The 27,628-nt window shown below is 46.3% G+C and overlaps 2 protein-coding genes across 4 annotated transcripts in view; both read left to right on the top strand.

Annotated features, from left to right (window-relative positions):
* Window positions 1–12,415, top strand: part of ABCC5 (ATP binding cassette subfamily C member 5) — a 50,420-nt gene extending 38,005 nt beyond the window's left edge. Inside the window, exons 1-11 of one of the 2 annotated variants that reach the window (XM_065748100.1) lie at window positions 671–1,549; window positions 3,719–3,859; window positions 4,083–4,234; window positions 4,378–4,494; window positions 5,379–5,614; window positions 7,194–7,307; window positions 7,990–8,102; window positions 8,205–8,313; window positions 8,880–9,107; window positions 9,280–9,422; window positions 10,066–12,415. In XM_065748100.1, the coding sequence (XP_065604172.1) occupies window positions 824–1,549; window positions 3,719–3,859; window positions 4,083–4,234; window positions 4,378–4,494; window positions 5,379–5,614; window positions 7,194–7,307; window positions 7,990–8,102; window positions 8,205–8,313; window positions 8,880–9,107; window positions 9,280–9,422; window positions 10,066–10,338 (2,352 nt within the window). In that variant the 5' untranslated portion in view covers window positions 671–823 and the 3' untranslated portion in view covers window positions 10,339–12,415. Of the gene's footprint in view, window positions 1–670; window positions 1,550–3,718; window positions 3,860–4,082; window positions 4,235–4,377; window positions 4,495–5,378; window positions 5,615–7,193; window positions 7,308–7,989; window positions 8,103–8,204; window positions 8,314–8,879; window positions 9,108–9,279; window positions 9,423–10,065 lie in introns of those variants that run through there. The other variant, XM_065748103.1, reaches the window with a different exon arrangement.
* A 3,241-nt stretch (window positions 12,416–15,656) lies between these two features.
* Window positions 15,657–27,541, top strand: CAPN10 (calpain 10). Of its 2 annotated transcripts, XM_065748229.1 has the most exons (14): window positions 15,657–15,716; window positions 15,923–16,128; window positions 17,729–17,860; window positions 18,105–18,301; window positions 18,923–19,140; window positions 19,676–19,817; window positions 20,277–20,443; window positions 20,947–21,230; window positions 21,706–21,908; window positions 23,447–23,499; window positions 23,617–23,702; window positions 24,038–24,237; window positions 24,775–24,820; window positions 26,540–27,541. In XM_065748229.1, the coding sequence occupies exons 2-14, from the start codon at window positions 15,985–15,987 to the stop codon at window positions 26,567–26,569; spliced, it is 1,902 nt and encodes a 633-aa protein (XP_065604301.1). In that variant the 5' UTR covers window positions 15,657–15,716; window positions 15,923–15,984; the 3' UTR covers window positions 26,570–27,541. The 2 variants fall into 2 exon arrangements, with proteins under 2 accessions (XP_065604301.1, XP_065604300.1); XM_065748228.1 differs by having other exon boundaries at window positions 23,447–23,702.
* The last annotated feature ends 87 nt before the right edge of the window (window positions 27,542–27,628 follow it).

Below are 27,628 nucleotides of genomic sequence, written 5' to 3'. Positions count from 1 at the left end.
TGGTCGCTGGGAATTGAGTTGCATCCATTCTGCGCAGTGAGTGCAGCAGATGGTGATTCATTGTCATAAGGTCAGAAGCTGTCAGAACGTGCTCCTGCTTGTGCGCTCGTGTGGGACTTCAAACAAAATGGAGGCTTCTGCAGTCACCCAGGGGCACTGCTGTGCCGTGCGGCGGGCATAGTGACAGCTGAGGCCGGGAACAGAAGCTGTGCTGCTCTGAGAGCTCGAGGGGACTTCGCTGCTACCTCTGGTGAAGATAGTACGTGGATAGACCAGAGCGCTGGGCTGCGGTGTGCCGGGTAGCTGTGGCACTCCTGCCCTGACCGCTGTTTTTGCAGTGCAGCTATGAGCGCACCGCAGCGCCCGGCTCGGGCAGTGCCCGCGGCGCAGAAGCGCATCGCTGCGGCGGGAAACGCGCGACGCGGCCGTCAGCGGTGTGAGGCACGGGGGCTCTCGGGAACGCACGTTACGGGGTCGCCAAACCCGTTACCGTATAATAAACGTTCGTGCGTCGCCGCAGAAACATCTCGGAGATCGTCGGCTGCCGCGGAGGCCGCGCCGAGACACGGACACGCGTGCGCACGCAGGCGGGGCACAGCGGGGCGGCACAGCCCAGCCCACGCGTCCCCACCCCTTTCCCCCCCTCTTTCCCCCCACCCCGCAGCCCTTCCCCGCCTGTTCCGGGCCGGGCCCTGCGCTCCCTTCGGCCCCTTCTCCTCCTTCCCCTCCCCGCCCCGGCCGCTCCGTTCGCCGGGGCCTCCCTCCTCCCCGCCCGCCCATGGATTTCACATAGCGGCCGCCTCCTCTCCTCCTCCGCCGCTCCATGGCGGCTCCGGCCCCGCGGCCGCCCGGCCTGTGCTGCTGCCGCAAGGGCTCCGCGGGCGGCCCGGAGGCTCCGCCGGCCCCTCCGCCTCCTCCTCCCGACCCACCGCCGCCTCCGGACGTAGCGTCGGCCTCCAGCTCGCAGCAATTCGCCCTCCGCCACCTGCACCTGGGGCTGGAGCTGCGGCCCGAGGCGCGGGCGCTGGCGGGCTGCCTGGTGCTGGAGCTGTGCGCGCTGCGCCCGCAGCCCTGCGCCCTGGTGCTGGACGTGCACCCGGCTCTGCGCGTCCTCTCGGCCGCCTACCGCCGCGCCCCGCCGGGGGAAGCCCCCTGCTCCTTCGCTTTCTCTCCCGCCGAAGCCGCCGCCTCCTCCTCCTCCTCCTCTTCCTCCGCCGCTCCGGCCCCGCCGCCCCCTCCGCCTCCGCCGCCGCCGTGCGCTCCTCCGCCGCCTCCGTGCTCCGCCGCCGCCGCGCCCTCCACCGCCACGTTCCTATCGGCGCCCTGCATCGCCGCGCCGCCCGCAGAGCCGCCCGCCGGGCCCCCGCCGCTGGCAGAGCCGCCGCTGCCGCTGTTCGCACAGCCGCCCGCCGCCCCCTGCCCGCTGGGCTTCCGCGTGGACCCCTTCACCGACTACGGCTCGGCCCTGACGCTGTCGCTGCCCGCCGCCCTGCGGCCGCACCAGCCCTTCCAGGTCATCGTCCGCTACACCACGGCCGACGGCCCCGCCGTGAGTACGGGGGTCCCCCGCGGGGTCGGGGCGGGAGGAGCGGTTTGGGAGGGCCGCGCAGTCCGGGGGGGGGGAGGCGGGCTCGGGTTGCGCCGGGGCACGTTCAGGTTGGGCGTTAGAAACGGCGAGGAGTGGGGGGCACCGGAGCGGCGGAGCTGGGTCGGTGGTCTTTATTTTACCCGGAAGGTTTCACGAAGAAAGCGGCGTGTTTTGTCTGCTCGGCGCTTTATTGGTGGCAGGAGGGCTCTGAAGCTCATTGGCTGTTGCCGTGCTCTGCAGTCGCTCTGTGTGGCTGAGCCCCAGTGCGCGATAACGCGCTTTCCTCCTCCGGAACGAGTGCTTTATTTTCGGCTCCTGCTGGGATTCCCCAGCGCCGCTGCGAAGTGGCGGCCGCGCACACCGTCCGCACACACATATTTGAGGGTGCTGGGGTGCGGGCTTCGTTCTTCCTCGCGTCTTTATCGTGCCTTTACCGGCACGCTGGGTCGGAGCTGCGAGGCCCGGTGTCGGAATCGCTGCCGCTTATGGAGCGGCCCCGGGAAGCGCCCGCTCCGCAGCCTGCCCGGGACTGCGGCGCTTGGCCGGCGGACTACTTGTGGCAGGCAGCACCTGCTGCGGCCCTTCACGCTGCCCGGGGCGAGCTGGCTTATCTTTTGAGCCCCGGAGTCACGCGCTGCTATTGTCGCACCGTCTGTCAGCGCCTTCCCGGCCTCGCACTGCGTGTTCACAGCGATGAGTGACCCCGTCCGCGGGGCGGTGACCTGGTGTGCGTGCATCCCCAGTGCGGGCGCTGTGCGGGTGCGATGGGAAGCAGCAGCCCCTGCGCGGGCTCCTTCACGATACCTGTGCTCTCCTGCCCCACGGGGAAAAATATGCGGCCGTCTCCAACGCAGCGCTGTTTTCTTTCCATGGCAACCTTCGTTGCAAGCCCTGCTCTGCGCTGTGTAAAAGCGGGAGTGCTTCCTTGTCGCGGTGATTGAGCGAAAAGCGTGACGCCGGGAACTTCCCTGGCACTGCGTTTCGGTTTTCCCGTGTCTCGCTGCCGGGGTCCGCTCCCCATCGCGTGCCCCACGTCCCGGCTGCGCGGCGCTCTGTGGCAGTCGCTGCTGGCACCGCTGCTCTGCTCCATCAATAATGCAGGTGGAAACACGGAGCGCTTTTTACTCTGGAAGGGATTTGTTCTCGCTTGCCAGATTGCGATGCTGTCACGCGCGTTTCCTCAGCGCAGCGCGGTTGGGGTTTGGTGGTGCAGCCGTGTGCTACTGTGCCCCAGGGCGGCCCGGCTCCAGCCCCGTCGCTGTCCCGCAGCACGGCTGCTCTATTTATACTGCAGATCTATTTATATTGTTTCAGGATAACTTTAATCGTTGTTCTAAGTGCATCTGGAAGGAGAGGTGGAGGACTGCCGTGTAGCTGCAGGCGTTGGGAAACGGGGCAAAAAGTACTTGATCCTCTGCGGGCTTTTTCCTTTTGGCCTATGGGGCTGCTGCTTCATTTAACCCCAACCCAATGTCGCAGAAAGGGAAGCGCTTCGGGAAGAAAGTGTCGTAAATTCTTGGAGCTTCTTGCAAACAAGCATTCATTTCTCAGCTCCCTTTTGCTTCCTGCTTGTATTTTCTTCTGCACCGCTCAGGGCACTTCCCCTTATCTCCCTGCTCTGCAGATGTCAGCCTTTCTTCCATCCTATTCTGGGGTTGTGGCTTCGTTCTGGCAGTGCCTTATCTCCATGTGTGCTCTGTTAGCCTTTATATTGCTGGGGATGCGAAGGGAACGGGGCTTTCTGAAGGTGCACCAGCACGAAACGCTGCCGTGGGGCATGTCCTGAGCAGCGCTTCCTGAGCCTCCTTCCTGAGCTGTTACCTGCCTTCCTCAAAATAATGAGACATCTGTCCCTAATTCCCTTCGGGAACAGCTGTATCAGCCCCGTGCCACCGAGCGACATTCCTTGATGTATGCTGACTCATTCAGGACTGCCGGTGCTGCAGTTGTGAGGGCATCGTTGGCTTGGAGATAACCTTGTGTACGCTGTTCAGCCTCTGTTTGTTTTGTGTTGGTTGTTTCTGTTTGCTTGCCCTACCTGCCCCCTGCTGTTCCTGTTCGTGTTGAATCCTCTCGATGTTGGGGTTCAGACTCGATCCTTTTCCCTCACTTCTCTCAATGCTTCAACAGATCTGGTGGCTGGACCCGGAGCTGACGTACGGCAGCGCCAAGCCGTTTGTCTTCACGCAGGGCCACTCGGTGTGCAACCGCTCCTTCTTCCCCTGTTTTGACACACCAGCAGTGAAATGCACCTATTCGGCCGCTGTCAAGGTCAGTGACATGTTGGTGTAGTTACTGCACTGCTTAGCTGCTCCTAACTGTGAAAGCGTAGTTACACTGTGTGCGCGTGTGTATATTTAGTGTGAAGTGCTCCTGGTGATACCCAGCGTTATAAAAAAGCTACACGTGTTACTGTACATCAGGAACAGGGATGCGTGCAGTGTCGTTCAGCCTCGGCCATCCCAGCAGCTGGCGTTTTCTGTTGTTCTTGCAGGCTCCAGCTGGCATTCAGGTGCTGATGAGTGCCACTCAGAGCACCTTCTTAGAGGAGGAGGGCGTGTATCAGTTCTACATGGAGTATCCAGTTCCTGCCTACCTCGTGGCCCTGGTGGCAGGAGACCTTATACATGCAGACATAGGTCCAAGGTAAGGTTTGCGGGCTGAAGGCTGATGCCAGTCCTGTTAGCACCGTGACCATTTGTGGCTGTGCAGTGAGGAGACAGGCCATTGTTTCTGAGAGATAACTCTGTTTGTTGAGGTATCACCTGATGTTTTCTGCTTTCTGACAGGAGCAGAGTGTGGGCAGAGCCCTGCCTGCTGCCAACTGCCATCAGCAAGCTTTCTGGCATGGTCGAGCGCTGGTTAGCTGCTGCAGAGAGCCTGTACGGCCCATATATTTGGGGAAGGTGAGCCTCGTAAGCCTCTCAGGAACATGTGATGGGAACAAAATAACCAGAAAACAGGTCGTGCTTCTCAGCTAGTAATGCTGTTGTAGTCAGAAGCAAGCTCTGGCATTCTGGCTCTGCATGTTGCAGGGAGGACCATGAGGGCACGGTGGTGTTTTGCTGGTACAGTGAGCAGCACTGGGGGTTCTGAACAGTTGCTCATCCCTGAGAACTGAAGGAGCTTTCTTGTTGTTTTATATTTATCACATTATGCTTGGAAATGCTGGGGTGATTCACTGCACTTAGTGAGAGTCTTAGCACCAGCATTAATGTTTCTGAAGTTAAGCCTGACTGTGTATTGAAAGAGAATGCTTTAGAGAGCGTTTTCATTCTGCAGATTGGAGCGAATGTTTGCTGAGGCTTCCTACGTTTATTTGCTAAAGGCAATCGGGGATGTGCGTGGTTGTTAACCCTCTTAGTGTTGTTTGAAATGGTCTGAGAACAAAGCCCAGTATGGAGCTCCGGTGTAGAAATTCAGGAAACCAGAGAAATGGTATTGGTATGTTCTGGTGCTGTTTTGCTGACACTGCAGGCATCAGTTCATTCCCTCTGTGCCTCCCAGCCCCAGATGCACAACCTGTAGTGAGTTTGCAGGTGTGAAAGGAGCGTGATGCCTGTGGGAAGGGCAGGACCTGCTGCAGCTGAGCACTTCCTGCATTATGCCCAAGGTCTTTGGCCAAGGGAACACCGTGATTCCCAGATCAGAAGAATTAGGTACCTCTGTTCTGTATAGTTGTTCCTGAAGTTGCAAGAACTCTTCTCTGAGCAGGGAAGAATACGTGCTTCTGTATAAATCTTCTGAAATAGCTGTAATTTACCTCTCTACTGTTTCTCTTTAATTTTAGATACGACATTGTTTTTCTTCCTCCATCCTTCCCCATTGTTGCCATGGAAAACCCATGCCTGACATTCATCATTTCTTCCATTCTGGAGAGCGACGAGTTTTTAATCATTGATGTCATTCATGAAGTTGCCCACAGCTGGTTTGGGAACGCGGTCACCAACGCTACGTGGGAGGAGATGTGGCTGAGCGAGGGGCTGGCCACGTACGCGCAGCGCCGGATCACCACTGAGACCTATGGTAAGGGAGGGTTTTCCTTGAGCTGTGTCTGACTAACAGTTGAGAGCTGCTTTCCTGGGAGCTCAAGATTGTGTTGGAGCTGCTTGGTTTGTTGTTGTCGCTGCTTTTCTGGATCACGAGTGGTCCCAAACTCTGAGTTGAACATCTCGGATGCTTAGAGTCCATCTGCTCCTGGTCAGTCAGTAGTTGGCTGCTGTGGGAAGGAACGATGGTAATGGCCTTCATCACATGCAACGTACACAACCACGTAGCTGTCTGTAGGGCTGTAGAGCTCCGCTTCAGCTGCTTGCATCAGTGAAGTTAACAGGTCGTCTGAATGGTGCAGTCTGCAGCACTTAGAAGTAGTAAGTCATTCCTATTGCTTTTCAGTTTTTTAATAGAAGTGGGTAATAGAAATGTATGTTCTCTAGTTAGTCCCGTTATCTTGTTAGAAGCTTGTGCCATGTGTGTTTTTATATGTCCTATGTAAGCAACATTGTTCTGTTTCATCTTTCTGGAAATGTTGACAGCAGTGTGCTTTGGAGAGTACATTAGTTTTTACTCACGTATCTTGTTTCTGGAGATGATGATAATGAAATTTAGAGAAGGAGGTGCTCTTAGCATCTGTGGGGATGTTAGTATGTGTTATGTAAGCTGTTTTATGCTGAGCAATTCTCAGTGGTTAGGACTTTTCTCATACATCACGTGGTGTTATGTATGGCAGTAGTGTCAATTGTTCAGAAGATTCTGAACCGTTTTCTGTCCCATCTCAGGCCGTGTCTGTGACATAAGGCAAGCTCCTCATTGCACCCCCTTGGAATTCAGGGCTGGGTGTTCCAAAAGCACTTCAGGAAACTAAGATTTTCTTTGTGCCGCTCCTTTTTGCATTCTGTTTCTGTTCAGGGACAAACTTCTGATCTAAATCTTGCCATCTCTGACATCATTTCTGGCATATCTTCTGCAGTTAAAAGGCATTTTTGTAATGACACTGTTTACAGAAATTGGAGTCCAGTGACCACCACACCTCTGGGATCTTGGTTAATCCTCCTCCCTGCTTACAGCTTGAAGTAATTGCCTTGAACACTAGTCATCCTGCAGGGTTCTTGTTTTTTTTCCTTGTCTCATCCACCCCTTTTTCTGCCAGTACAGATTATTCCATCTTCCAGACGTGTCCTGGTCCTTAATTCTCATTCAGTTTGTATCAGATTCCTCTGTATGCACTGTGGTTCTGTAGCAAGCACTACTCTGGAAGACTTGCTGAAGAAAAACCAAAACATTAATGGTTCTAGGTACTTATCTTCTGCACCTAGAAAACCCTTCTCCACAGTGTTACACACCTGCAAATACATAGGAAAGATGACTTGGCAGTGTAGTGCAGCTCGTTTGGCATGAAGCGGACGCAGGATGTTCTGTGCTGCAGTTAGAAGAGCAGCATACCCAGCTGCAGCTGTAAGAGTGGTCCCACTGGGCAGAAGGTGATGATGACGTTACATTACTGTGATTCTTCCCTGCTGTTGCTTTCTCATATCTTCAGTCTCCTTTATTCTGTGTGTGTGCTGGTTCTGCAGCTGTGTCCCATGACGTGTTGTTTCTCGGGCAGGAGCGGCCTTCACGTGCTTGGAGACCGCGTTCCGCCTCGATGCTCTCCACAGACAGATGAAGCTCCTTGGGGAAGACAACCCGGTCAGCAAGCTTCAGGTTAAACTGGAGCCAGGTATTTCTTTTGGCTGAAGCCACTGTATGAAGTGTCTGCACATCGCTGTTGGAATGCAGACCGAAGTGACATAATTTAATGTGCCTTTTATAAAAGAGAAAGAGAAAATACTTGTGTGTAAACTAATCTAAAAGTAAGGAAATCTGCATTGGATTTTTCTTCAAAACTATTTCATCTTTATAAATACTGTTCGGTTCTTAAACGGATTTACCGGGAGAAACCTAGTGTGAAGTAACTCCTGCTGTGAAGCCTTTATTTCTTTGAGCTTTTGAATAGGTAAAAGTAAGTAGCTTATTATGGAAAGTGCTTGCAAACATAAAATCCTGTGTTGCTGAATGATCCTCTTTTAATGTATGAACACATGATGTAAGACTAGCATTTGTATGCAGAAACATACAGATGTGTGGTTGGTCTCCTGCTGAGTGGGCTGTGTGCTGGTGAAGGCTGTCTGATTGTCCCTTGAGCAAGATGTGGAGCACAGGATTGGTAGTTCTCTAGTTTGTCATTGCCACTGCAGGTGTGAAGCAGTCATCAGTTTATATGATGTATAAACAGCAAATGCATATGGAGATACTGAAACTGAATGGAGTGGAAGATTGTTGGAGGTCTCAGAAAAGGAGTGTAGCGTTGCATGTGTTCTTGTTATGCAGTATCTTATAACGTTGTTATCTTTTCCTTCCAGGTGTAAATCCTAGTAATTTAATGAACCTCTTCACCTATGAGAAAGGCTACTGCTTTGTTTACTACCTGTCCCAGCTGTGTGGTGACCCAAGACGCTTTGACTCCTTCCTCAGAGTTAGTGTGCATACACATAAGTTTTTCGGGAGATTGAGAGTTGTCACTTTCCTTATTTGAGAAGTCCCTCCTGTCGGTAATTTATCCTTTTCACTGTTTCAGGCCTACATTGAGAAGTACAAATTTACCAGTGTTGTGGCTCAAGATCTTCTGGATTCTTTCCTGAATTTTTTTCCAGATCTGAAAGAGCAGTGTGTTGAGAGCAAAGCAGGTAGGAGGCGGTTCACTTACTTAGCTGTCAGAACTGTAAGAAGTCTGGATGATAAACTTTGTACTTGGCTTGGGAGATGCATAACGTGGAGGCAAACAAAACACTTTGGCAACAGCCGTACATCTACAGTACAAATGGTTGGCTTGTCTTATTGTTAGCCCCTCTGTCACGGGGAATGAGAACGTTGTAAGTTGCTGACTGTTTTGGCACTGCTTATCTGAGTGGCCCTTGGTTAACTTTCTCATTAGCTCATCTTTCACATTGCAGAGTGATCAGTGCGTTTGAAAACCAAATTCTGCTAAAAGTTGTTTTGTGTTTAGTTACCAGTTATATAAAGGGATGGAAAATAGTTCTTGCTGGTGAGGGTGGCAGAGATGTTGCTGGCCCTGTTCCAGTGGAGCGCAGGCTTGATGAGGCTGACTGTTGCATCACTGTAACTATGGGTTGGTCTGACTTGCTACTGTTAGAACCTCTCTTAACTGTGCTAGAAGCAGTCCTGAACCTTGAGACAGCCAAAGCCATCTGCAGAGACTCCTGCTCGACATTTTTGGTGCTCCTCATTCCAGGACTGGAGTTTGAACGTTGGCTCAACGCTACAGGACCTCCGTTAGCTGAGCCAGACTTATCTCAGGGATCCAGCCTGACCGGACCGGTAGAGACGCTCTTCAAACTCTGGACCACTGAGCCTCTGGATTCTGATGCTGCTGCCAGCAGTGTTGACCTCACTAAATGGAGGACGTTCCAAACTGTGCTCTTCTTGGACAGATTGCTGGATGGGTCACCGCTGCGCCACGGTGAGTACTCTGCAAGGACAGTAGCAAAGTATTCCTGGAATGAGAAACTGAATTCTAAATAGCCCTACTCCGCCTTGGTGCTGTCGCTCATTTTCTGATGACTTCCAAACGTGACAAAACAGGTCATTTTTTTGTTTGTTTTTTTTCCTCTGCGTGTGTGTGCTCTTTTCAGAGGTGATAAAAAAGCTTTCGGAATGTTACTCCTCTCAGCTGGACTCCATGAACGCAGAAATCCGCATCCGCTGGCTGCAGATTGTAGTCCGAAATGACTATTACCCAGACCTTTACAAAGTCCGTCGCTTCTTGGAAAACCAGGTACTAACTGCTGGATTAAAATCACTGCACCTCTCAGTGCATGAGACATGTGCATGAGACATGCGACGTGAAAGACCTTGGAACTTCTGCTTCCTGGCCAAGTGTAGACCAGGTGTGTAGCGAAGGGGCCGAGCACGGCTCACCTGCCAGCGGTGGGGAGGAACGGGCAGATGGAATTTGAAATGCCTACAGATAGCGTGTGCTTTTCCAGCCTAACTCAGTGTCCTCATCCCAGCTCTGCCCAGTGTGTTTTTGCATTGCTTTATGGCAGCCCTGGTGTTTCCAGAGCAGAGTTTTTCACGGTACTAAATGATGTGATTGTTTGAATATTTGCCCTTCAGACAAAGCTTGGGCTCATGAGATTCCTTCTGGTGTTTATTATGCAGGAGCAAAAGGTTAATGCATGTGTTCTCTGTGGCCTTTTAAGAAGCTCTGTTATTTGGGGGGAAGTAGCTCAGTCATAGAGAGCAAGTGGGTTTTGATTCTCGTTCACATGAAACTTTGCATTAAACTTACCTAGAGACTTTTCATCTTTTGCTCATCTTCAGCCTGGATTCATTGAGGTCTCTTGGAGTGTACTTGTAGGGAGCTGAACCTCTTGACTTTTGCTGCAGTGTTGTTATCCAGTTTTCCTTTTTTGCAGATGTCTCGGATGTACACAATTCCACTTTATGAGGACCTTTGCACTGGCACGCTCAAGTCTTTTGCCTTAGAAATTTTTTACCAGACCCAGAACCAGCTGCACCCCAACTTGCGGAAAACCATCCAACAGATCTTATCACAGGGCTTGAATCCGCTTCCTGCCATAGACACTACAGCAGGCACTGCACACACACCAGCAATGGTGCTTGAGGACAAAGTCTCAGAAGCCACAAACGGTGCCATTTCACTCAGGGATGTTAATGTGTCTGCTTAGATCACCAGCTCACACCAGCTCGGAGCTTGAACGTGGGGACCGGACCAGAGATGCCAAGTGTCGCCTCCTTTCCCTCAGCCCTGCAGCTGCAGTGTGTTGTTGTAACTGGACTTCTCTTCCAAAACACATAGGAAATGTGCCTTCAAGTACCTAGTGTGTGACGCTGCCAGGCTTCAGAGAGCTCCTTTGGCTGTGGGATGAGTATTTGGATTCGGTTTGTGCCATGCACGGACTCCGGGGCAGTTGCCTCTGCAGGGAATGTTCTCTTTCCTGAAGCTCTTCTGATTGGTTTCTCTGAGGTTGTTTAATTCTTTTTTTTCCATCTGAGGCCACTGAGACGTGTCCTACTTGCTGTGTGTATGTTGCTGGGGGAGGGTATGTGTGTCAAGCTGCCATTACCCTGATATTTGGGCTGACGTTTTGCAGAGGCTCAGGAATTCTCAGTGGCAGTAGATGTGTTTTCACGTTACGCTCCTAACTGTGACAGAGGCATCATCGTGTGGGCAGCAGGGGACTAGTGCTCACGATGCTAAGAAATGAAATAGCTCCTGTTTCCCTCACCCCCTACTCCAGGTAGCTAAAGAATAATAATGCTTTATATATATATACATGCTTTTATATATAAAAAGAAGTGCAGGGAAACCTCGTGATGGATTTGAAATCCTTCTGTGGTTAACCCCTCACTTTTCCCTTTGCACTCAATGGGACAAGCAATAAAGAAGTGTTTAGGCTCAAATTTTCAAGGAGTTAAATTAGGTGCCCAGATGCCATCCGTTCTGGTACAAACTGGATGCCTAAACCTTTTTAACTGTTTTTACAAATCTAACTGCAAGCTTTGGTAGTGTCTTAGCATGTGCATTACATCAGATACACTGTGGTTTTTTTCTGTCCTTTTGGAAGAATTAACAGGACCTTTAATTCTTTTTAGAAGATCCTTGGCACAATTCTGGGCCTGTAGGTCAGCCCCGGAGATACCTGTGCTCAAATTTTACTGCCTTGAATAATGTTTGCCTCTAACAGTTGCCCTATCGTATGGTAATCCAAGAGAAACACTTTTTACGTGAAGCCCCACTCAGCTTGAGTCTGTTTTGTGACTTGTGGTGGCAAGATGCCATTTTGTTTACACAGCATGCTGTTTCTCTTGATGGCTGGCCAGGCACACAGGATGGAGAGGCGTTCTGGTCCGTGCCGCTTGGTCTCTGAAGCACTGAGGGCAGAGCATGGCTGGGTGTTGCTGTTACACAGTGCAGGTGATGATTCTCAGACTCCGTGCCACCTTCCTTTCCACGTGGCTAACTGTGTGCCTCTCAGTGAGCTCCCGGTGAACTTCTCTGAGCTGGTGTTTCAGCAGGGTAGAGGATGAGCGTGAATAAAAAACGAAACACTTTGCAGATGCTCAGCTAAAGGATGTGACAGAATCTGTTATATAAATTCTAGCACTGCTATTGGGATCTGCGTAGCACAGGGAGAGGGGAAATTTGGGAGATTTCTGTTCACCAAAAGAATCTGTTTACACCCATGTGTGGATGGGGACTTAGGTGCTGTTACTGGATCTGCATTTTCTGGCTTTAAATTAATTTGGACTTCACCATAGCCTTAGCCTGGGCTGAACTGGGACAAAGCAATAATAAACTCAGGCCTCCTTAGTGCTTCATTAGTTTTCAGGACGGGCCATCAGCATTGCTGGGCTTCTGATCTCCAAGCCCTATCCTGTGCTTGATAAATGGGTTACCTTTTTCATTGTGTCTTGTTTCCCCAGAAGGGACAGAGGAATGATGTTTTCTGTACAGATCTCTTTCCTTTTTTTTTTTTTTCTTTAATTTGTTGCTCCCTTGAAAGAGGTTTGTGTGAGCTGACTTTCCAGTTCCTGTGTTGCACTGTTGGTGCTGTGTCCCCTGGACCCCCCGTGGGTGGCAGCAGCCTGGCCCAGGCAGTGACCACGAGCATCCTTTGGGATCCCAGGCCTCCGTTATAGCACGTTTTATTTTGTGGGAGAACGTATGCGACACTGGTGGGAGTTTTTAATTGACATGGATGCCTTATGATGATTGTCTAATTAAACTATGCTTTGGGACAAGTTTAGCCTTTTGGGGCTGTTTTTCAGCATCGCTATTATGGACATGTAGAAGAAGTGACTTGGTATGTTGTCCTTGTTTTGTCCTGTTCTGGAGTACAGCGTTCAGGGGATTGGGAAGCTATTTAAAAGCTGCATAGCACAAAGCTGGAGAGGTGGCAAAAATGAAAGGGAATGTTTCCTATTGTTACTGCAGCTGACATCAGGTCAGCTGTGTGTTTGCGTTTGTATGCATCAGAGCAGGGAGTTGCTGTCTGGACCTAACTGACTTGTTTAGACTTAAACAATACGAGATTTGAGTTAGTGTTTCTGTGCCCATCCCTGTGAGAAGCCACCAGAGGGCTATTTTCATACGACTTGCTCTCTGAAACACACAGAGAAGTGCAGGATTTGTTGATTATAACATATAATTGTTCAGTTTGTCTTACTTCAGGTACCTTTGCTCCTCCCAAGAGCTGGGAGTGTATTTTTATTTGGAAGAGAGAAAAGAATTATAAGCAAGTTTTTGGAGATAAACCTTCCTTTTGTTGACATAAAATAAATTAATGCTTCAGACAACTTTTTTATCTTGATTTGTAGTGGACTTGATGTTGAATGGCAAATTAGTCTGAGATTAAATAGAAACTATTATTGCCTTATCTATGCTGGGCTCTGTTAAAGTAAGATTAGTACAGCAAAACAGTTTTATTTAAGCAGATGCCAAGAGATAGGGTTACTTTTCTTATTTTTTTTAAATGAAAGCTATTTATTTTCCTGCAGCCTTGAGCAGAGTGAAGTGGGGACTAACAGTATCAGGTGTGGAAAAACTGTGAATAGCCAAACACTTCAATAAAAGGGGTTATTGCTAACTTTTTTTTTTTTTAGCATTTCATAGCTACATGCATTAATGTAAGTCTAAGTCCTGTTAACAACACATATTACTGTGTTAAGCTTATATCAGTCATTTTATTGCCACATATTATTACAGGATCCCAACTGTGCACTCCATTAACCAAGAACAACATCCCAAATATTCTCATTTAACCCAGGTTTTTTCATGGTCTCACACAAAGTGACCTTGGCCATTGCCCTTTCTGGACTATTGGCCAAACAGGACCTTCTGTTTGCTTACAGTAAGCTCATGTAACTGCACAAGTTGCTTTCAAGCAAGTGTGTGTCTTCAGTCTGTTCTCCCTGATTGGATTTGTCCAGAAAGGATGTAATATATTCAATAGTTACCACATGACATTTATTTTCACACATCTTGTTACAGGTTGATAACATCTGAAAGTCATTATGACCAAAACATCAGACTATGTGTTCTAAAACCACAGTATGAGGTTTATCAAACCACAACCTTCTGAGATGTGTAACATTTGTTTTTCTCTTGGGAAGACCCGATTTAAATGACACTGAATTGTTGAAGATGCAGGCAAATTGTCCTAGATCTTAGGTATGTGCATTTCTAATGATGCACACTGAAGCATCAGCTTCTTGCTTTACTTTGGTTCTGGCATCTTGTGCTGCCTTGCTGTGTGCTGTGGTAGCCAGCGTGGAAATTTGGAGCTGTGCTCTGTCTCCTCTGCCCTGCTGTCTTTATGGAAGAAGACAGTCTGTCTTCCCAGGAGCTGAAAAGAGCAGTGTGCTACCAGTTTTGTGTGGCATGGAAGAAGTCTCTGAGGATAAAAACTCAAATCCTCTCTCCAAAATCTCCCTTAAGCAGCAGTGGGACGTTCCGCACTGTGGCTCTGACAAAGCAGCAACCACTGTCAGCTTAGTAGCATTGCAGTGACTAAGCCTGTGCCTTCCTAAGCCTGCTATTGGGATCCAAAGAATTGGAAGAGTTCCTCTGTGTAATTTAGAGGACTTACGTGTGTCTCAATTTCCAAACCACACATACTCAGATCTGTTTTAGCGGGCTCTCTGACTTTGAACTGCCTGTAATTGAAAATGAATGACAGAGGTGGACAAGAAGTTGATTAAATTCCAAAACTGGGGGGGAAATAATGAAAACATGTCAAAGGATAAGGGTTTATGTGCATGGAAATGAACCGGCTGTTTCACTAGATGCAAATCCCTCTTAACTGAATATCCATATCAACTGGACTCAGCTTCGCTGGAGGAAATGTAAAGCTCCTGCATCAAATGCTGTGAGAAGCAGGCTGGCTAAAGGGTAAGTGTCATGTTGTCTTAAAACATTTTCTTTGCTAAAGATGTGCTATCAAGATAGAGCCATGTTTCTGCCTTCAGGATTGCCAACAGGCAACAGTGAAAATGGCAGCTTTTCTGTAGAGCACCACAGTGCCAGCTGCATCATGGATGCATTAGACTGCCTGCTGCCAACACTGCAGCCAGAGCAGGGGAAGCATGTCAGACTTTTCAGAGATGAACGTAACTTTTACAAGACAGATCTGTATTTCTCATGCTATTGTTATCTATGTTTAGCTAGCTCACTGTTCCAGGAAGCACCTACTGCATTCACGCTGTCACAGAAAGCAGCGTGAGCTCTAATTCAATGAATATAGGCAGTTCTGTGATCACTGTTGCCTGAAGAAATTAGGGAGGGTAGAGTCAGGGGGATGAGATCCTCTCTGTTTGTCAAACAGAGGCCTATTTTCCCCCGCAGAGCCCTCTCCCTGTTCCTGTGCTGCCGCAGCTGTGTGAGCTGCAGACAAGAGGGGCCCTTATTCTTACCGCCTGCGTTGTGTTGGTGCCCTGAAGGGCTCAACTGTGGTTAGCCTTTGTCGATGAGATCCTTACAGTGCTGTGTGCAGCAGGAGCGTTTCTGGGTCAGCCCGTCCCTGGGCAGCGCTGCTGGGGGGGCTGAGAGCAACATTTGTGCTCGTTTCTGACGTACGAACCAGAGCGGTGTGCCCTGCAGACTTCCAGCAGGCCGCAGTGCCCTCAGCTAGGCCGCTGTCACCATCAGACCGGCACTGTGCTGCTTTGTGCCAAGTGCTGCATCCCTACGCTGGCTCAGCAGCCTGCTAACGTGCCGCTTTTGGGTCGCACAAGGATGGAAAGCCTGAACGTGACTACAGGCAGCAAGAAGGGTCTGCGCCGTGCTCTGAGGTGATGGATCTCGGAGCACCGCACCTCACAACGCCGGGCTCCCCTCAGGGCCGCGGGGCACGCTGGGACCCGCCCTGTCCCTGCGGGGCAGGACGCCGCGGATTGGCGGAGCCGGCATCACGTGGCCGATTTCCGCCTTTTCATTGGTCGCCGTCTCAATCCGTTAACTCTGGGCCGCGAGGAGGCGGGTGGGGGTGTCCGGTGTTATCACGGGAACGGCCGCTCCGGGCATGGCGGCGGGGCCGCTTCTACGGTGAGGGGGTGGGGGAGGGGGAGGGGTGCGCGGGCGAGCTGAGGCCTCCAATTGTTTCCTGTCAGATCGCGGAGCCCCGGCAGTGCTGGGAGAAAGCGGCGATGCTGTGGCTCGGGGAGCTCGGTGGAAACAGCGGGAGAGCCTTCCCCTTCCTGGCTTCACGTTTCTTCGTGGTGTCCCGCTTACAAAGCTCCTTTGCTTTCTAGGGCGACGCGTGGATGCCGGGTCTTGGGAATAGCCGGCGGAGCTGCTCGGGATTGCGTTGAAAATGCTGGGAGGGAAAAAGCAGTCAGCGGTGAGCGGAGAGCTGTACACGGACCCCGCGTTCCCCGCCAGCGACGCGTCCATATTCTTTGATGCCTGCACCCCCCTCTCCCAGTTCAGGGGCGAGATATCCTGGTTGAGACCTCAGGTGAGCTCCGAGGCGCACGAAGCCGTGCTCGGAGCAGATCTGGGCTTTAAGCGCTGTTAGTGCTGTGTGCTTGCATTGTTTATGAACGCACCGACCAGCGTTTGCAAGTGTTAGTGATGTACCGTGCTTTTAAATCCGTGCGAATGTAGTTCGGGCTTAAATCCTAATGTAGAACTTGGCAGTTCCGTGGTGCTGGTAGAATTTGGGGTTTTGTGTTGCAGATAGGTTTCCTTATACAAATTGTGCACGTGTGGAGTTTAAAACCAGCATTATGTCATTCTTGTTTTTTCAGTATATTGTATGATAAACAAACGGGTTCTAGTGTTTCAAACAGTACTGATGCCTTTGCTGTCGTTGAGGAAAAACTGTGCTTTGATAACGAGAAAGAAAACTTTTTTTTTTAATTGTCGTTTCATTTTAATTGTTACTGTTTTTATTTTTAGGGTATTTTTGTCATATTGCTTTTAAACTAGTATCTGGGTTTTGGGGTGAGCCATATGCAAGCTAAAAAGTGTTGGATGCATGTCCATAATACCTTCAGTGTGAGGATATTCACAATCTCCTTACAGCCCCTCCTTCAGGTACTGATAGAAAGAAGGGGACAGACTCTTTAGCAGCATCTGTTCTGTCACGACAAGTGGAAATGGTTTCAAACTAGAAGAGAGACAGTTACATTGAGAATAAGAAAAATGTTGTTTATGATGAGGGTGATGAGGTGCTGGCACAGGTTGCACAGAGGTGTTGATGCCCCATCCCTGGAGAGACCCAAGGTCAGGCTGGACAGAGCTCTGAGCACCTGGAGCTGTAGGTGCCCCTGTTCAGTGCTGGAAGTTGGACCAGATGGCCTTTAATAGTCCCTTCCAACGGAAATGGTTCTGAGTGTGGAAAAGAATAAGGCCACAAAAATGTATTGAAGTAAAAAAGTATATTGCCTTTCATTGTACTGCTTTGCTGCCCTACATCTGGGGCGGTTGTAGAACAGAGATGGAGCTATTGTTGTCAGATACAATTAACAAAAGATTTTGCAGAGTCCAGTGAGCAGCTTTGTGTTGAACATTATACCTAGGTTACTGCTGAGAGCCGATCAGTTAATTTCCAGTGCTTACAGTTGCTTACTTTCAGGTCACATTGAGTAGTTCAAGGGTCTACATTTGCAGTGATCTCTTTCACTACCAAGTAACCATATTTATTTGCCCTAGAAAAGGCTTTTCTGTGATACGAGTTTGGAGACTGTTGTAAATTGGGGTGTGCAGTGCAAAGTGAATGGCATCTGTTCTATCACAGCTCATTGTATGTCTTGCAAGGAGCTGGTGAATTCAGTTGTCTTTCACTTATTGTCCCTTCTGATGCGGTTGCACTCAGAGATGTATTTGTGCTGTGAAATCTATATGAGAACAAGTTTTACCTCCCATAAAGTACCTGCAAAAAGCCACAAGGTGGTGGTTTTGTTATTGCCTGCTTGGGCTGAGCCTGAAGAGGAAGTGTAAAAAGTAAAAACTCCCTTATTTTGAGAGAAGTCTCAGTGCCCTCCAGTTCTCCAAATCGTAGTCTTCCTTAGACTATCATGCAAGATTCAACTTCAGTTTCCCTTCAATTGCAGGACATTTGCTCTACTCCTCGGTTATTTTCAAACAATCTGCAAGAAGTGCAGGTGAAGCAAGGAATCTTGGGTGACTGTTGGTTCCTGTGTGCCTGTGTAGCTTTGCAGAAGAGTAAATACCTCTTGAATAAGGTATAGATAACTTTCTTGTTTCATATGCCAGATTTTTTTTACCTGATTTACATTTGTATACTGTATTTTTTTAATCCCAAGCCTCTGTGTGAATATCACATTTGTTATGCTGTTTTACTTCATTGTGATGTTTCTTTTTGCCTTTATTACGAGTGGTTGATATTCAGCCTAGTTTAAACTAGTTTTATTTATCGATCTAGTAACCACTCATTATTTGCCTTGATTTGAGCTTTTTGTCATTTAGGTATTCCCCCCAGGTCAGCCCAGCTGGACAGATGAGTTGTATCAAGGCCGTTTCACCTGCCACGTCTGGCAGTTTGGACACTGGGTGGAAGTAACCATTGATGATCGTTTACCTTGCCTTGGTGGTAAACTCTGCTTTTCCCAGTGTCAGACTGAAGATTTATTTTGGCTTCCACTATTGGAAAAAGCTTATGCAAAGTATGTGAGCACTGTTGAGAGAAATGAGGGAAGGTAGAATACTGGTCTGTGTCTTACCTTCTGCTTGCTTAAACATCTGACTTGGCACAGTCATAGTTTTGAGTATATGCAATTCGATATAAAGTAAAGTGGTTGCCAGTTTTTCCTATGCATGGGGAAATGTACAGAGTGTACTGACAGATGTACAAAAGAACCTGGAGGAAGGATGGTGTGATTGCCAGCAGAGGGCAGAAAAAGCCTTTAAGTATGAAGTGCTTTCCTCATTCCTCATGCAGAGTGAACAAGATTAAATAATTTTAATTCCTTCCCCTCTAAGAGGAGGAACAAATGTTATTATGCAGAAAGCAATTATTATATTGTGAAAGCTGATGTCCAAATAAGGTACAAACCTTGAGGCTGGAGCAGTTTCTATATGGAAAGGAGTGAATCATAACCCATCAGACGTTTCATTGTTTGATGGGAGGCTTATTACAGGTTCTTTAGATTATTTATTCTGTAAAGTAAATTATATGTTTTTTTTTTGTTTACTTGGGGATGGGCAGGGTAGGATGGACACAGGAACTGTGTTTCCTTTGTTCTGCTGTTTGTAGAAACGTTTTCTGTGTGTGTGTTTTCCCCTAGGGTGCATGGATCCTACGAACAGCTATGGGCAGGACAGGTGGCAGATGCTTTGGTGGATCTGACAGGAGGCATTGCTGAAAGATGGGCCTTGAAAGACTCTGCAAGAAGCACAGAGAAAGAGAAGTCTGGCATGGTTTTGAAGAAAGAAGTGTTTAGGAGACTAATGATTTTGAAGGAGCAATGTGTAATTAGCTGCTCAGTCCTTGATTCCAGACAAGGTAATAGTAAGGTTTTAAGCATTAAAAACAAACTGATTTAATGCTGTTGTGAGCATGAGGCAGACAGCAATTGCATACTGCTGCCTCTCATACCATGTGAGCTGCGTGGTGTGATTTTATGTAACCTTGGATAAAGAAAGATTTAAAGATGTCGCTAGGTTCAGGATGGAGGGGGTTTTTGGAAGGTGAGGTTTTTGTGTCAGATGTGTGGGAAGTTGTTACAGTCCATTCTCAGAACAAATATCAGAAAAACACCCAACCCCAATCCCAAAATAGTTTAAAAAAAAGAAATCACCGAGGACTTGTAGATACTTGAGATCAACTGATGAGTTTATATGCTTAAAGTTTTTGTTTGTTTTATTTCTATATAGTTGCAGGTTTTTTTAATGCTGTTTTTATACTGATCCAATAAACCATTTCTTTGTTTTGATTTCCATCACTGAATGATTTAAAGTCTGCCTTTGTCAGATGATGGTCTAGATTCCTGTACGTACATTCTAATCCTAGGTTGTTGTTTTTGTTTTTTTCCATTCAGGTGCAAGTGAGCTAGGGGAATTTCATGCCTTTATAGTGACAGATATATTGAATCTTTCTGAAGTGTCAGGCAAGGAAATCATCCTACTAAGAATACGAAATCCATGGGGAAGGAGGTGCTGGAGAGGTCCCTGGTGTGAGGGGTGAGTAGGTTTGTTCTCGTTTGTTCTGCTTGTGGGCTCTTTCTGTTAATGCAGGTTAACGTGAATAGAGGAAACTGGAATTGATGCTGAGTAGATATAAAGAGAGATGTTTTAAAGGAAGTGCAGAATTCTAGTTAGTAATTCAGATGGGAAAATAGCTTGCAAGTAGCGAGAAGGAAAGGGCAGGACCTCAGAGCTTGTTTTGAGAAGCATTAGAATATTTAGGCTGCTGTTTGTTTGTTTCTAAGTTTTCCTTGAAATGTTATGACTGGTACTTTTCGTGATCCGTCTTTCTGACCAGCAGAACGTATCCAGGAAGCATTCTTGACAAGTCTTTGACAATAAAATGAAGAAACGTCTTTTTATGATCCTGGTATGCAAATCTGCCACAAAGATCAAAAGATTGTATGGAGTTTAAAATGTGTTTCTTCACACAATAAATTTTTGCCTTATGTATAGTGGTGGAGGATGGAGCCAGCTGGATCCAGTCGTTGCCTCAGAACTCCTCTCACAGATCCAAGAGGGAGAATTCTGGGTTGATGAAGAGGAATTTTTCAGAGAATTTGATGAGATTACTGTGGGCTTTCCAGTCAATGAGGAAGGACAACTGCAGAGCCTCTATACAGGTGTGGTATGAAATTACATCTTTCTTGTGTGAATAATATTAAATTAATGGGAGTGATTTGAATTGCAAATGACTGTAAGTAGACCTTAATTCCTCTCTTCTTGACGTGTGGGCCTTTTCTGTCTCTACTGCTGGGAAGAACTGAGAGGTGAGAGGAAATTGAAGCTCTTCAGAAGAGCCTTTGATACTCCTTTGAGATCTAGGACTTGGAATGGGTGCTCTCTAGCTAGATGCCTAGTGCTCTGCAGAGCTTTGAGATCTTTTTTTTCTCAGTGAGATTTTTTAGTAAGAACATCAGATTTCTGAAACCAATTTCTTGTTACTTGTAAAGATCATGTCTGCCATTACCAGTCATGACAAAATCTTGCTCATGAATGTTTACTGGGAGAAAGTTACCACACCATGTTTTCTTGGGCTGGGAAATCTCTGCCATATATTTGTGAAACACCAGAGGTTATTGAATTTTATCTGAAGTTTGCACTGTGTTTTTTTTAATTTCATTAGAGAAAGTGCTGTATCACTCTCAAAATCTTTTTGGATCCTGGGTGAGAGGCCAGTCTGCAGGTGGCTGCCGTAACAACAGCAGCTTCCCTACCAACCCCAAGTTCTGGCTGAGAGTCTGTGAGAAGAGTGAGGTGTGCATTGCTCTGCTGCAGAAACACAGAAAATACAGTGCTGACTGGGCTGGAAGAATTAAAAATCTGACTCGCTTAGTAGAGGAAAATCTGTCTTTGGCTGAAGGCATACAGGGGAAGAAATATCAGGCTGTGGGACTGCATGTCTGGAAGGTAATTTAGAAGTGACATTTTTCTCTTTAAGCAGAAGTTTTATTACATTGATGAAACGTCTGACAAAAATAATTCCTTTCTTACAACAGTGATATAATTCAACTGTTCAGACGCTTTCCACCTCTTGATTTATGTCATGAATATGTCACAAAGTAGTTACCATCTATACAGCCTAGGAGCAAACTGAGGCTGGATTCTACTCTGTGAGTGCTATGTAGTGGAACTTTTGGGGCTATTCCAAACTAGTGAGTGACGTTTCAGGCTGATCACTTAATGGCTGTTCCAAAGTTTACTGAATATTTACTGAATATTAACTCTTCCTGTTCCTCTTTGATAATCAGCTTGCCCACTGATACTCTCTTCCTTGTTTCATTTTGCAAATATAGGCATGTTTAAATAAACAATTTTTGATGGCTTTTATTAAAAACTGCTCATTTTTCCTAAACCATCACGCATCGCTGTGCATCTGTTCTAGGTGGAGAAGAAACGTTTTAACCTTCCAAAGACCCTCTCTGCTCCTCCAGTTGTAGGTACTGTCTGCCATTCCTATGACAGAGAAGTGCATGTATGCTGTGACCTTTCACCTGGGTACTACCTTGTTGTTCCTAGCACTTTCCTGAAAGATGCTGTAGGGCATTTCTTGCTTCGTGTATTTTCTACGGGAAGAATCTCTCTCAGGTATGTTTAAAAAGAAACAGAAAACTTCTTCAAGTTTTGGGCAGGAACAGGCACGTGAAGATATATTTGCACAATGTGGAAGTGTTTCTGAACAGCTGAGCAGAATAGCAAATTATGGTATAGTTTTCTCTTTGTGTTTATGGAGGTAGTGTTCCATCTCCTTGTTTTTTGGATGAGGCAGCTGTTGCCTCATGTTATGACTGCGTGTTTAAAGTACCACGTGTCAGAAGTAATGAGATGAGTAATGTCCTGTCTAAGTTGTAACCTGGTATTTAGAGAAAGTGCACGTTTGTTAAAGGAACTGTGGGGTTCTGCAGAACAGGCTTCTCTGTGGAAGATCTTTCTTAGTACTGGGAAAAATGCAAGTGTACCATAGAAGTTAGAAGTGGCTCTTGCCACAGTGGATGATGGAAAAGAGCCGTATGTTATCATGTGCACTGGAAAGAATGTTGGAACACATACTAACAGATTGCCAGGCATACAGCATTTGTCAGAAAGTCTTATATAATGAACTTTAAAAAACCTTTTTTTTTCTTTGCAACGGAACTTGCTGATCCAACATGAGACGTAACAGTGTCAGTGCAGTAGCTTCAGATCACTTACATATTTTTAACTGTAGCAGACTACAGAGATATCTCAACACTTTATAGTTATTCATCAGCAAGTCTGCCTTCATGACCACACACCTAAAATAAATGCATATGAAGATGTAGTAGCTGTGTGGTGTCAGCAAAGTTGTATCTTCTTCCAATAAACCTGAAAAAGTGTCTAGTAGCTTGCGCCTGATAAGCATGGAGGCAAAATGTACCACTGACAACATGTTGAAGATGTTCAGGTTTTTTTGTTGCTTTGACTGTACTCTAACAACTCATGCTCTTGGACAGAAGTTGGCAAGTCACACTATGGAGTCAGATAATTTACTCTGCAGAATTTGGAGGCAAGGTGTCATCAAGTGTTAGGCTGAACAAAGGTCTGCAAAATGATGAGGCTAATTTTGCTGCTTGGGTATGAAACGTGGGCTTGTGTTGGCAATATATTTGTTTTCTGAACATACAGCATCTGCAGGGCACTTCAGAGCAAATTTCATCCTCTCATCTACTGCTGCTAAGTGTAACACTGCTAAGTCTGGAACAGGTGTCAGCCTGGATATGTGTCTAAAATGACAATCATATCAGAACAGCTGTTATGTGTTCTTAATTGAATGGAGAATTGGGAATAACTTGGGACATAACATCTGTCTTTATGTGGAAATATTGTTTTGAAAGCTGTGGGGCTGGTGTTGATAATAAATGGCAAGTGATGCTGGGCTAGAGTTGAAACGTATTAATGTTACAGTGATCAGGTAGCAGGTAAATGGTAGTTTCTGACTGAAGATGTGTTTGATATACAAACTACACAGTGTATGCTGTATATGCTTTGGACTGTGTTCCTGTAAGTTGATGTGATACTCATCTATTTCAGTGAGCTGGTTTTCTAGATTTGAGAAATCATATGTGTTCTGTTGCATTTAGTTTTGTTTTCTTTCTTGTGTTCGATAGTGAGATAAAACCACCACCCACAGATGCTGCTCTAACTGAAGAACTCCCAGCAGGTGAATGGGAGACAGTGCAGCAGCAGGGATGCTGGAAAAATGGGCAAAGTGCTGGAGGCAGCAGGAACTTCCCCTCCTTCCATATCAATCCCTGCTTTCCCCTCTCCATTCCTGCAGGACCAGGAAAAAGCAGTGTGAAAGTCACCCTCCGTCAGCACTGCCAAGACAGCAAGTGTCGGCCAATAGGGTTTCATATTTTCCAGGTAAGACTTCTCATTTGCCAAGTGTGGGCTCAGGGGAGGGTGAACTCAGAGTGAGTCAGTGACAGGAGGCTTTTCCAGAAATTGACAAATACGAAACATTTGTGTGTGAAGCAGATAAAGTGTGCTCTTTTATCATTATTTTTTCCACAGCAGAGGTTGGCACTCAGCAGGCTTTATTTTCAGAAGACACTTTTCCTCTGTAGCTCCGTACACAGCAGTGAGTGTTTGGAGAGGAATACCTCCAGAACGCACCTTACTGTGGTGCACCTTGCACAGGTATACCTGTGTTGAAAAGATAAGCATGTTTTTTTGTTGTTGTTGTTGTTTTTTTGCAGGCACCAAACAGCAGTTGGAAGTCAAATACTTCCTCTTTCCTGCACTTGGAGCCACTGGTTAGCTGTGTACCTCACTGCTATTCACAGGAAGTAAGCCGTCTGTGCAGGCTTCCTGCTGGAGGTTATGTAATTATACCATCTACCTACTTGCCCAACACAGAAGGCAGTTTTACAGTGATCATAGCAACCAAAATAGACAGGTAAAAATCCACTACCCTTCTATTTGGATCTACAGGATATTTTAGTATGCATATTTGGGGATGTTCAGAAACAGTAACTATGGTTACTGTCACTTCTGGTGGAAGAGTCTTCATTTATCCTTTTCAGGCCTTTGTAGCAGTCACTGCTTACCACCTTTAACTATGTTAGAAGAATGACTGAGGTAGCAGTGTGGTTAATATTCTTGCATCAGCTGCTGAACAACAGATGTCTAGGTCCACAGAAGATGTCACTGATGCGACTCAGTGACACCTACATGCAGTTCCTTGGATTTATGCTAAAAATTAAGTAAGCTTTTTAACAGGCAACATTGTTGTTCATGTTTGAGAAGCTGCAGTGAGTTCTTACACCTCACTGAGTGATAGCAGGTCTGACTCAAAGTTTGTAGATTCAGTGAGGCTGTGTTAGGATTCCATGTGGATAAGGATGTGGAACGATGCCTAGCGTAGCATAGTGATGTTGGTGGGATCCCTCAGTGCTTTGTGCAGAAGTGTAAGTGTACTTTTGGTTTTCAACAGGAAACGCATTCACAGCAGAGAGACACTTGGCCAAGTGTTACAAGAAGTAAGTGGTACAACTTCAATTTGTCCTAATGGTGACACAGAGGTGTAATCAAAGTTGATGTACTAGCTGATATTGAGAGGCATGCATTAGCGGGCTGGACTAGCTGCCTGCAAACCAGTAATCAGTCAAGCAATTAATCTTCCATTTGTCTATCTACCAGCAAAGTAGCAGTAGTTAGCAACTAAGAATGTTTATCTTTCCATTCTCTTCCATTCTGTTTATGTATGACTATTTTATAAAGCCATTATTTACTCCTTCAAGGCCTTCCCCAGCGTGTGTCTGTGCCATGAGGTATGTGGGAAACAGGGCTGTCAGTGGGAAGTAACTGGTTGGGTCTGACCTTTGTTTTTGCTTTCAGAAGTGTAAACGCTGGTAATGCGTTTTGATGGAGTTTGATTTTTTTGTGTTACCGTAGATCTACTAGATTTAATTAAATATCTTAATCTTCCTCCATCTGGTTGGCTTTGATATTAATACCAATACCTTGGATGCCCAATTTAGAAATTCTAATATTAATATATCTTTGAGAAAACCAGAGAAAATACAGTGAAAAGGAGAAGGGGCAACCCAGAGATTACCTTGCACTGCAGCAGTTTAATTTCTTCTTGATTTCCTCACAGCCTGCACATCCTTTCATAATTCTTGGTGTACAGACTGCTTTATTAGAAGCTAATGCCACATATTTAACATTTTGATGATTGTATTTTGCTTAATTTGGTATCTTTGTATTACTACTGAAGGAGTGGATGTGAGTGCTGAGTTCATAGTGCATAGGGAATTTTAACTGAGTGGAGAGGAGAACTTTGAGTGCTTTTTTGAAAGAACTCTTTTATTAATCTGGTTTGATGGGTCAGAGCATGCTCTTGACTGTAGTTGCATGTTACTTGAGGTCACAGCCATCTAGATACTCCTCTATTTCTCTTTGAAACTTTGATCAAGAAGAAATCTTAAGAAAAACTCTTGGCTTGGTAGTTTTCCTGATCTAGGTCATGCTGACCAGAGATTACATTTTGTCCTTAAAACCACACAAACAATATGGATTTTGTGTGCTTCACTATGATGGGTAAAGATCAGCATGTGCTTTCCTCTTGGCGATTGCTAAGTTAATATCTGAGAGGTGAAGTTTGTGCTGTAGCTCTTCATTACTGTTGTTTTGGGAAAACAAGATTGCAAGGCATTATTACAGAGGGGATATACTTAAAGAGAAGATTCTTAGATGTTCCATGAAAATGAAGGGACTTAGGCAAAGAGTGCTGCCTGACATCAAGGGAACAAAGAATTTAGATTCTTCAGGGCTTCAACACTTGAAAAAATTGGAAATAAGTGGCAGTTGTACTTTCCTTAGCAGTGGTAGAAGTTAATGTCTGAATCCAAGAACCTCCAAGAGGATTTTCTAAAACCTGGATTTTAAATCACTTGGTGTTTTCAGAACTACAACCTCTGAAGGATGTGGGCAGTGTGCCTTACTGAGAACCTGGGCTATTGATTTCTATGGTGCATTAGAATAGAGCTGAATGTCAGTGTATTTTTTGTGTATGTGATTTCTAATTATTGGCATTATAGGATTTACAAGCTCTTAGTTTATTCAGATGCTTCACAGACAAAACTAGCTCTTAGTCCTGGTTTTTAAATCTTTTTCTGTTTTACTTCAATTCCTTAGGAATTTCATTTATTCATTTGATAACTTTTTTTTTTCTTCCCTGATCATTTTTCTTGTAGGTCTCATTTACAACTGTGATGAAAAAGTGATCTGGAACTCTTGTGCTGACATTTTGAGAATAGGAAAGCTGAAGAGTGCTTCACTTCTTGCTAGTTTTGATTTAGAATGGGATGAAGAGAAGAAATGTATAGGCCAGTTGTTTTTCCACTGGTAACAACTGTCACGTCTGTGGCAACTTTTCTGTAAAAATACCTCCTTTATTGTGTACACTGTAATCATGTGTGCTTCCCACGTGTTTTAGAACCAGCATTGTACGATGGACCTTCATCATGTACCTCACTTCCTCACAAATGCAGGTGGAGGATATATGCATGTTTTCATTTGAGATGCATTTTTAGAAGAAAAACAGGAAATTCAGGTGCATAAGGGAATAATATTTTGGGGAGAAAGAAAAAAAAGCAATCAGAAGGAGACCAAAGGGTGAACACAGTGGAAATAAACTGGAGTCTTTTTCTCACACAGGACATACCTCAAGAACCATCAAAATAAACTGGAATAGAGAAAGTCCAAGCTGATATCCTACACTGCCAGTCATACTGCTGAGCACTTTACCACGGGCCCTTTGCTGCACCATGCAAGTGGAAGGGTGAAAAGAAGTTTTTTTCTTCGTTTTCATTGAATGAACCCCACAAAAGAAGGAAATAAGACTTGAAAACTTTTATGAATTGTTTTCATAAATCTTTGAGAATGTGTTTTATGCCAGGTACACCCTTTCCTCACTGTAAGGAATACAAAAGTTGGGAGATTTTTTTTTCCTTGGTTCCTGTTAGAAAGTACTTCTAATTCAAGGATGATTTTTTTTTAGATGTTATATTTTCCTCAGTAAAAATGGAGTAATCTTTAAGAGTTTTAAAATGTCTTTTATTAAAGAGATGAAAAATGTCTATGGACATCAAGTCTGTATTTGTTCTGCAGTAGCAAACTTTGTGGTGTGTTAGAACCCTGGGATTTTCACCAAGTGGAAGGTGGTACTTGGAAATGTTAGAGGGGAGAATAGAGCTTTGGTAAATGCAGTTTGCCAGTTTCAGGAAGCTCAGCTGCACGAGGTCAGCCCTCCTAAGTACAAATACATCTATGTTAATTCACTA

This window comes from Cyrtonyx montezumae, unplaced genomic scaffold (assembly GCF_038088225.1).
Source record: "Cyrtonyx montezumae isolate F1298 unplaced genomic scaffold, pur_monq_1.0 scaffold_5, whole genome shotgun sequence".
Lineage (NCBI taxonomy): Eukaryota > Metazoa > Chordata > Aves > Galliformes > Odontophoridae > Cyrtonyx > Cyrtonyx montezumae.
The sequence above is the reverse complement of the archived record's forward strand: the minus strand, read 5'-3'. Positions and strand labels throughout refer to the sequence as shown.

Excerpts from the sequence above, each read along its gene's own strand:
- CAPN10 (XM_065748228.1), top strand. The coding sequence starts at position 15,985 with ATGCTGGGAGGGAAAAAGCAGTCAGCGGTGAGCGGAGAGCTGTACACG. Across the intron at positions 21,909-23,446 it reads ACGGGAAGAATCTCTCTCAG|TGAGATAAAACCACCACCCA; the intron begins GTATGTTTAAAA and ends TGTGTTCGATAG. Across the intron at positions 24,821-26,539 it reads TTGGCCAAGTGTTACAAGAA|GTCTCATTTACAACTGTGAT; the intron begins GTAAGTGGTACA and ends TTTTTCTTGTAG.